The sequence below is a fragment of the Rhinopithecus bieti genome, unplaced genomic scaffold (genome assembly GCF_001698545.2).
Source record: "Rhinopithecus bieti isolate Rb0 unplaced genomic scaffold, ASM169854v2 scaffold_4908, whole genome shotgun sequence".
NCBI lineage: Eukaryota > Metazoa > Chordata > Mammalia > Primates > Cercopithecidae > Rhinopithecus > Rhinopithecus bieti.
In genome coordinates this window covers 1283848-1293880 of record NW_016804541.1, presented here as the reverse complement: position 1 = coordinate 1293880, position 10033 = coordinate 1283848, and the positions used below count along the sequence as shown (strand labels likewise).

At 44.2% G+C, this 10033-nt stretch overlaps 2 protein-coding genes and 1 long non-coding RNA gene across 3 annotated transcripts in view; 2 read left to right on the top strand and 1 right to left on the bottom strand.

Annotated features, from left to right (window-relative positions):
• VPS13C (vacuolar protein sorting 13 homolog C) overlaps positions 1–2439 on the bottom strand; it is a 194867-nt gene extending 192428 nt beyond the window's left edge. Inside the window, 1 exon segment of the mRNA XM_017869045.1 lies at positions 2273–2439. Within this exon segment, the coding sequence (XP_017724534.1) occupies positions 2273–2372 (100 nt within the window). The 5' untranslated portion in view covers positions 2373–2439.
• Positions 2440–2501: 62 nt separating this feature from the next.
• On the top strand, positions 2502–4399 carry LOC108527649 (uncharacterized). Its single transcript, XR_001884874.1, has 2 exons — positions 2502–2828; positions 2942–4399. It is a non-coding gene; the product is annotated as an uncharacterized LOC108527649 (long non-coding RNA).
• Positions 4400–8668: 4269 nt separating this feature from the next.
• The window catches only part of C2CD4A (C2 calcium dependent domain containing 4A), a 4437-nt gene continuing 3072 nt past the window's right edge, over positions 8669–10033 (top strand). Inside the window, exons 1-2 of the mRNA XM_017869044.1 lie at positions 8669–8991; positions 9484–10028. Coding sequence (XP_017724533.1) covers positions 9513–10028 — 516 coding nt within the window. The 5' untranslated portion in view covers positions 8669–8991; positions 9484–9512. The remainder of the gene's footprint in view (positions 8992–9483; positions 10029–10033) is intronic.

Sequence of the window (10033 nt, the reverse complement as noted above, 5' to 3'; positions counted from 1 at the left end):
AATATATTATTTAAAATATTATTATATATAAACTTTTCAGAATTTAAAATATTTTTTCTATAAAAGTTTAAATTAAGATGAAGAAACTAAGGCCCAATAAGTTAAGTGGCTTGTCCAACACAGCACACCATTCACTAGGCCTCTTCAGATTTCAGATTTGCAACTCCAGTGCATTTTCAAATTTCAAATGTTTACAAACTATAAGGAATCACTGGAAATGATATTGCCAGTATTCTGAAGAAACACTTGATTTCTGCAGAAGGTGCTGGTCATTTAATTCCTTAAATCTATCTTTCTTTACTTCCCTTTCTTTGACATTGTATTGAGTGTGGTGGGGAGATATAAACAAAGTATGTACAGTAGGCCCTCCATATTCACGGATTTAACTAACTGCAGACCAACTGCAGATCAAAAATATTTGGGGAAAAAAATAAAAAATATAAATTCGGCAATAAAAATAATGCAAATTAAAAAACAATAGAACAACTATTTACATAGCATTTACTTGTATTGGGTATTATAAGTAATCCAGAGATGACCTAAAGTATACAGAAGGATGTGCATAGGGTACATACAAATACTAGGCCATTTTATTCAAGGGACTTGAGCAACCTCCGATTTTGGTATGGTCAGGGGTACTGAAACCAATCTCCCATAGATACCAAGAGACTATTGTATTGTTGGGCAAACCACAGTGAACCAATCAAATGATCAGCCACCTATTAAAAACAGGCTCTTGGCCAGGCACTACAGATCACACTTGTAATCCTAGCACTTCGGGAGGCTGAGGCAGGAGAATCACTTGAGTCCAGGAGCTGGAGGCTGCAGTGAGCTATGATCTTGCCATTGCACTCCAGCCTTGGCAACAGAGCAAGACCCTGTCTCAAAAAAAAAAAAAAAAAAAAAAAAAAAAAAAAACAGGCTCTTCCGCAATTCAGGGTATCACTCACGGTTCTATAAACAGCATTGCACCCTATATGTTCCATATATGTAATTATAAATTTTAGAAGCCAGGTTTAAAAGAAAAAAAGTAAAACTAAAAAACACAGGAAATACATTTTAATATTATATTTAATTTAACTCAATATATTCAAATATCATTTCAACACATAAGCAACATAAAAATTAGAGGTATTATATTTTTTCTCCTACTTCTTTAGGAGTAACACTTATTCAAAACGATGTTTTAATTCATGTTAACAGCACGTCTCAATTAGCACTAACCTCATATCACGTGCTCAACAGCTACAGTGGCTAGTGGTTACCCTAGTGGACAGGGGAAGTCTATAGCTATTTGTTGCTCCTTGAATTAAAAGTAGATCCATACGTTTGAGTCGTTTTTTGAATCTTCCTCCAAAGCTGACAAAGTTCCCACATCTTTTGTGGAGTGAGAAAGCCCCAAAGTCCTCAAAGCTTAACACGTAATTCATGCAAACGATTAAGCTTGTTGAAGAGTGCATGTTTAAGTACACTATTTATTGAATACTTCTATACACTTAATCTCCAGGATAAAAACTTTGGCATAAATTCCTGGGCATACAACCAAGCAGACACCTAATTAATGACGATGTTGGTCGAGGCTTGAATTTCTCTCTATTGCTCCAAAACAAAATTCAAAATCCTCTTCGCATTGACGGAAAAGTAAATATTAAAGGAAGAAATCATTTTCACAGGAGCTGAAAGCATTAAGAGTAAGAATCCCTAAGCACACGCTTTTCTTAAAGATCTGCCTACTCCTCTCCAAACCCGGTAATCCTAAAGAGAAGGAACCCAGTTCTTGCTCCCTGTAAAATGATAGTGAAGATAACTGCGAAATGCAATTTCCTTCTTCTTTTTCCTTAGTGCCACTTCGAGCGTATATGACCTGACAACCATGCTCACTCCACGCGGTATCGAAACAGAAAGGGCTCTGTCTTTATGCTGTAGGGCCAAACGGGCCACGCTGAGTGCAGCGAGAGGACCACAGAGACGGGCAGGGCGGGGACAGCAGGGGCTGGGGGGGACAGCAGGGCCAGGGCTTGGCCTCGGAGGACTAGAAAGGTGGGAACTTTGGCAGCGCGGGCGGGATCCCGCCGCATCTCCCCAGCCGGGGTCGGGACTGGGACCCCGAGAATCCGCGGGCGGCAGAGGCTCCCGCGTACAGCACCTGCCGCACCGGGATGGGGAGTCTCGGGCGGCAGAGGGAGCAGGGCCCGGGCAGGATCCCGGACGGAGCAGCCCTCGGCTGGGCCCTCAGGGCCCGCAGCCCGCCGGCCGCGCCCCTCTCGCTTACCGCCCCAGATGCCCAGCTTCAGCTGGGACTTGTTCAGGTTCTCCACATAGTCCCCCAGGAAGCGGTTCAGCAAGTCCGCGACCACCGACTCCAGCACCATGGTGGGGCTGAGGCAGCTTGGGAGGGAGGAGCCGGAACCGCCCGGCGCAGCTGAGGGCGGCGACCAGCGCTGCGAATGACAGCCCCTCCGGCGCCGGCCCACCCCGGCGCCGCGCGCGTGACCCCGCCTGTGCGCAGGCGCGCCGTCGCCAGGCCGGTAGCTGCGGAGGCCCTGTGGTGATCCCGAGGCCTTGTGGGCGTCGCAGCCCCGGCCCTTTGGGGACCGACGGAGGCGCGCAGGGGAAGTTAGCTTGAGCTGTGCACGAGAAAAAAAGGACCTTCGAGAAGAATAAGGGAGGGCAAGAGTTACCAAGCACAGGGTCATCTATGTGGCCGCTCTGCTTTCCCGCTGTCACCTGCTGCTGACCTCCGGCCGCAGCGCTGTGTCCGGAGCCGCCGGGCCTGGAGTGTGCGCTGAGCGTCACCTAGGCAACCACCCTTGGTACCTCTGGATCAGGTGGGGGAAAAGGACCGACTGCGTTCTTGTGCTGCTAGATTTCGACTCCGCCTGGGGCTTGGTCTCTGCTTCTTTGAAACACATAGGTTTTTGGTTTTGTTTTTTCGAGACAGAGTCTCGCTCTGTTGCCAAGGGTGGAATGCAGTGGCGGAATCATAGCTCACTACAGACTTGATATCCTGAACTCAAGGGATCCTCCTGTCTCTGCCTCCCGAGTAGCTGGGACCACTGGCGCGCGACAAATAATTTAAAAGTGGGAGGAGGGGAACATAACCACATCAAATGGCAGATATCATAGAATGAGAACTGAATATACGCGTTTTGTGGGAAACTCAATTCTTTTCCCTTTCTCTAAGATTCGCTTTTAATTCACTAGCCACTGACTAGTTACCTATCTCATTACAGAAATAAAAAACAAAACGTAGTAGTGCCTTTTTAAGTATGAGTTACTTGTTATTTATGTGTCACTTTCTTCCATGCTATCGTTGAACTGTCTTTGATGTAGCACGACCTTAAAAGCAGAACTTTTTATACCACAAGGTCTTTCAACCCTTGTGAAATTTAACCACCCATTGACACTCACCTCTTTAGAGAACTGGACACTTTTTCCTAAAATATACTTCCAAAAGTTGTTGAGATACAGTAAACAGAAAGAAACCTAAGAAATGCTGATTATTTGTAGTCACAAGCATTTATTAAGTGCTTTGCGACGAGGAAGTGTCTGAGAAAATATTCATGTATTTTTCTTAAACAACCTAGGCTTGCACAGGATCACAAAGAAAAATCTTAAGTTCAAGGTCCACTGGAGAAGAAGGAAAATAAAAATGGCTACAATTGGTGTTGTGTATTAAATAAAATTTAAGGTACAAAGAAAGACGCAGTCAGTTCTAACCAGCGAGATCACTTTCCTCTCCCACTCCTGCATACTGTAGTCTTCTTTAAGAAGATAAATCCTTAACCGTTTGTTTTTCCTGCTGGTCACACAGACAAAATACTAGTAAGTACTTTGGATTTCTTCACCATCCACAACCAAGTAACAGCCCAACCTGTCTATTCTTTTTTCACCATCCTTCCTAAATTCTCCATGTTTTTCTTCCGGACCATGCCATCTCCTTGAAACTCACTTCCTACCCTCCAGTTATTCCTTCCTCCAGTCTATTCTCATGAACACCAAACTTGGTTTCCCAAAGCACAGGTGAGCTTAAGTTGGTCACCTGCTCAAAAACATCCAGTAACTTCCCAGTGTTTAGAACACTGTCTTCAAACTTTCTCCAGATTCTTTCTCATCATACACCCTAACAATCCCGCTTCCTTTTTACATTCACACTGACTTTGCACCAAGAGGAATGTAAAGAAGCAATATATGTTCTGGTTGACGTAAGGCATGTACCATACAAAGTTAAGAAAGAAACCAATCCAAGGATGTATGAATAACAGTATAAGATGATAGGAAAGATGGCACAGGCAACATAGCTTGGTCAAGCAGGTGAAATAACAGGCACAATCTTTTGGGAGAAGTGAGGAACACTAATGCTCTGTCTAATAAAGTAATTCCTTACAGTTCTATGGTATGACTTTATAATTTTGAAAGAATAATGTGTAAATGTGCTTTCATATGCATCATTAAATTTTATTATGTTTCATTTACACTTCATAAGGCGTCATGTCATCATGCGAAGGTAGGCATTTTCGTGTAATCCTCAGATAAGATCTGTGAGGTAAATAATGCAGGTAGTATGGTCCTCGTTTTATAGAAAACTTAAGCTCGGGAATGTTAAGTGCCTTACCCAAAATCACACGGCAGATATTAATCTCCTTTGCTTCCCTGAGCACCGCCACCCTTTTCTCTTTCAGTAATTATACAATTTCATCAACACTGGGTTATTAGCCATTCTCAGAGATCTTACTTTGAACTGTTCATGGCAGAAAAAATAAATCTTGGTGGAAAATTTGGCTCTAAATTTTGGTACAAAAAAAATGCTAGTCCCATATAGTATAAAAGCTTTAAATTTTACCATTTTCCATTTTCAGCATGTTTTAAGGGATCGATTATGTGCATTCAATAATGCCCCAAATCTTCCATTATTTAACAAGTCAGAAATATACAGTCCCAATTTAAAACAAACTATAACCAATGTCAAGAAACACCATTAGCACCCTTAGGTATGGCATTAGATCAGAAACAATTTGGATACAGAGGTTAAAGAAAATGAGCATTCTAATTAATTCTAGTTCTTGCCTTCATTCTGGCTTAAGAACAATGTGAATGACAACAAAGGAAATTACAAGACTAAACTTCAATGAGGGACTAAACAAAAACAGATGAGCAAAATATTACTTCTGTTAAAACAAAATATAGGTTAGGGACACTTAAAATTAACTGAAAATGTTTAAAAAAAAAAACAAAAAAACTTCACACTAACCACTACCCATACCCTATTCCCTAACCCCAGAGTTTTTGGAGAAAAGCACAAAGAATCTGGGGGAAAGGAAATGGAGGAGAAAGCTGGAGTATAAGCCATGACACCATGGACTGCAGGAAAAGTTAGGGAGGTTAACTAGAAGAAAGCACGGGAGTGGATTGTAGAATGTTAGTGCCAGAGGGAGGATCATCCTGTTAATCCAACCCCCTCAATTGACAGATGGAGACACTGAGTGCCAGGGAGAATTAAGGGTTTGCCCAAAGTCCCACAGGTTAGTGACTGTCAGAGCAAAATCCCAAACCCAAGTGTCCTGACTCTCTGCTCTGTATTCTTTGCAGTACTCCATACTCTAGTTGTGTTGAACAAGGTGCATAAGTCAGAACACTGGTATTTTATTGGTTGTAATCTCTCTTCTTGCTTTCCTTGACACTCAACCTCCTATATTTTGTAAAATGTTTAATTTCCTTTTACTCTTAAAGCACCTCTGTTCTCAATGGTATGTGATCTATTTATGCTCACTTTACAAAATTGTTTTCCAGCTCCAATACTGGATGTTCCCACAGCTACAGCTGGGAGCTTGGAACAGCGACTGTCTTCCTCTAAGTAGATTTGTGTGTTTCGGGCACCCTGTTACACCATCTCCCAAGTACTGGGTGGTTGGCTCATGCTTCCGAGTTAAGTAAAACATAAGGCTTAACAGGGTCACAGGGACCAGCCACGCAACGGCAAATCTCTGCTATTTTCAAGAAATCATGTACAGGAAATGCTATTAAGGTGTTACTAAAGAAGGTGAATCATTAATAAAAACAAAGTAAATCTGCTTTGCTTGCCTGAGGAGAAAAATGTTTCTAAAGGAATCCATGTGTGAATCAGCTAATCCCTGGCCAAGCAAACATTCATAATAAAATAATGATAGTAATAATAATAGCTGTTAGCCAGTGCTTAACTGCCAGCCAAGCATTTTCATGCATATATTTTTAACCCCCATAACAATCTTATGTGGTCAGTATTACTACCCTCATTTTATAACTTGAGCTCAAACAGGTTCATTAACTTGCTGAACAACTTTTCAGCCAGCTTCTCAGACTGTAAACTCTGATATGTGCTCCTAATCACTTTAAACAAGGGCTCTCAACAGGGCTAACAACATCTTTTCTCACGAGAAAAGCTGAGTCAGAACACATGCACATGGCCCTCAAGTATATAATTTGGTAAAACTTTTCCCATAGATTTAGCCCTGGCCCAAGAATTTTGGCAAAGAGTAGCGGTGATTTCAAGACAAAGAAGTAGGCTGGTCTTAGTGGCTCACACCAGCCTGAGCAACATGACAAAATCCCATGTCTATAAAAAATACAAAAATGAGCCAGGTGGTGGTGCATGCCTGTAGTCCCAGCTACTCAGGAGGGTGACATGGGACAATCACCTGAGCCTGGGAAGTTGAGGTTGAAGTGCCCATGATTGCGCCACTGCGCTCCAGCCTGGGCATCAGAGTGAGCCCCTATCTCAAAAGAAAAAAAAAATGGCATAGCTAGTCAAGGGCACAGTGAATCCAGAGAACCATTAATCCTGCCCCCTACTAGAAACATGTAAGTAATGTTCAGGCCAGGTACGGTGGCTCACACCCATAATCCTGGCAATTTGGGAGGCAGATGTGGGCAGATCACTTTGATCCCAGGAGTTCAAGACCAGCCTGGTCAACATGTCCATCTCTCCAAAAAAAAAAAAAAAAAGTTAGTCGGGTGTGGTGGCTCATACCTGTAGTCTCAGCTACTTGAGAGGCTGAGGTTGGAGGACTGCTTGCACCTAGAAAGCAGAGGTTGCAGTGAGCCAAGACTGTACCACTGCACTCCGGCCTGGGCAAGAGAGAGAGACCTTGTCTTCAAAATAAATAAATAAATAAATAAATAAATAAAGTTCAGTAGTCTCTTCTCACGCCTGCCTCACCCAGATGGAATTCAAATAGTTTATCCTCATCATTTTATTCCATCATTTATGGATTTACATAGCTGATATGATCTTTTACAGCCAACCTGTATCCACTTGCCTAGCATGGTGGCTGGAACCCAGAAAACATTCAGTACATATTGCTTTGAATGAATGAACTAATGAGCATTTGCTGTCTTCTGTAATAATAATATTATATCTGACATTGTGTATGTTAGGCCCTATACTAAACTCTTCATATTCATTATCTTTATACTCATGATAACCCTGTAGGTTGACACTATTATGAATTTTAAATTTGATACTGTGGTTTAGAAAGGTTAAGTAATTTGCTCAAGGTCACATAGCCACTATTCTGGCATTAACAGTAGATCCGATTTCAGATCCAATTTTCTTAACCACTATACTTTACAACTTTCCTTTCCTTCTATTTTTATTAATAATAATCAGTTCTATGTATTTAGCACTTACCATGTTACAGGCATGGTGCAAAGTATTTTACTTTATTATATTAATTCCCCAAACAGCTCATTTATACCCAGTAGTAGGTATTATTTCCTCCATTTCCCATCATTATGTGACTTGGATAAGGTACTTGACCTCTGAGACTCAGTTTTCATCTATAAAAGAAGGATGATCGGAATATGCAGGGTTTCTGTGACAGTTCTACAGACTATATGTAAATCATCTAGCACAGTGCCTGTGTGTCCTGGAAACAAAATGCACATGCCCTATCCTGAAATCACTTTTGCATGAATTCAATTTAATTCATTAAACATTATTTAGATAAGTGAATAATCTGCAAGGCAGTATCTTAGGCAGAAACATCTGCCTGAACGCTGAACAAAATGCCTCAGATCTCTTTCAGCCTGAGCTAACTGGAAGCAACTCTCTTACAAAATGAACACAGGTTAGTTTTCAAAAGGAAGGAAAAGGGTCTTTCTGGTGGGCACAGCCTAGAAAGGCCAGATGTGGTCAGAGCGTCTCCAAAGGATGATTCCAACTGCCCAGATGCATGCAAGTGTACATTTTCCCAATAAAAAATCAGCACACATGGCTTAAGAAGTAGGTTGTGATTTTTTAAATTGATATATAACATACACACAATAAAGTGCTCTAATCTTAAGTGTACACTAGTTGATTTTTTTTACATATGGCTACACCTCTGTAACTCCACCCCGATCAAGACATGAAATGTTCCTACTAACCCAGAGTGGTTTGTAATCAGAAAAGAACATCTAAAATCAGAACTGACAACAGGAAAGCAAGTAAAGAACTTCGAAAGCTGGGCAACTGGGAAGCTGGATTTGGGGAAGGGTATTAGGCAAGAATAAGACAAACCGGTCTTGTCTTCATTTTAATGGTGAGTGTAGAGTACTTCTACGTGTTCACATTCATTACGCCCGTCGATCCTCACAATGACTCTGCGGTATAGTAGAGACTTAATACCATTTTGCATGTGAGGAAACAGAAACTTGTTCGGGGTTTCCGAGGAAAACACCTCCACCTGAAGCCAGAGAGAGAAAGAACTGGGTCTCCAGGCCTTGCTCAAGCAAATCCAGCCACGTGGCAGAGGGAAAGGGGCGGGCCTGGCGTCAGGTTACCAGGCAGCGCCCCTCTGCTCGGCCCACTGGCACGCGCTCCCGGCAGCAAGTATAAAAGCTCAGGCCGGCTGTCCTTGAACACTGGTGCTGAACCCTGCCGCGCGCGCTTTGAATTTCCCAACGGCTAAGCGCGTCTCCTGGTCGGTGTCCCAGGCAGAAAGGTGCAGAGACCCATCTGACGCAGGACTTCAGGTATTTCAGGAGGGACCCATCGGCTTTCTTAATTCCCCGGGGAATTCGTCTGAGGCTCTTTGCCTCTGCAAGGGGAGAACAAGCCACAGTTTCCCGGAAGGAATAACAATTATTTTAATTCTAGCTGAGGACTAGACAGCTATAGTCCAGAGTCAGGAAACGATTGCAAGGCAATCGTTGGCACAGAGAGCAGAGCGACTGAAGTTACAATCCAGTATTTTGTGAATCTCTGCCTTAGGCCAGCGAAGGCGGATAGAGATTAAAACAAGCTCCAAAGTGTGTATTACAACGGCGTTGAGATAGGACAAGAGAAAAACAATTGTTTTTCGCTCACTGAAAAATAGTTTGCAACAGCGGCATGCAGAGCAGTTTGACTTGTTTCGGGAAAGGCAGGAAGAAACACCCCGAAAGTATTAATAGAAGAAAAGGGACAGGAATTACTGCACCCCGAGGGGCTCGCTCTGACGATCTTTGTGCCTTTGTGCGTTGCAGGCAGACAAGCTCCAGCAGAGTGTGGCCAGATGTGGTGCCTGGAGCGACTCCGCTTCGGTCCTGAGTGCCTTCGGCGGAGCGGAGACTGGCTTCTCCCGGCTCGGGCGCGCAGAGCCAAGTCTCGTACCACCGCCGCGTGCTCAAACGTGCTCACTCCGGACCGCATCCCCGAGTTCTGCATCCCACCGCGGCTCTTGCCCCGCCTGACCTTGGCTGCATTCCGGAATTCTTGGGTCGAAGAAGCAGAGATGGACGAGGGCGCCGGCCGCACGGACTGGGACCCGCGCTCGCAGGCCGCGTTGTCGCTGCCGCACCTGCCCCGCGTACGCACCGCCTATGGCTTCTGCGTGCTACTCGAGAGCCCGCACACGCGCCGCAAGGAGTCGCTCCTGCTTGGGGACGCGCCCGCGCCCCGACCCCGGGCCCACACCTACGGCGTCGGCGGCGGCCCGGACGCCCTTCTGGGGACCCTGAGCTTCCCGCGGGCTCAGGGCCCGGCCACCCCCGCGGCCCCCGGCGGTCCCCGCCCTCCCCAAGACGCGCTCGCCCC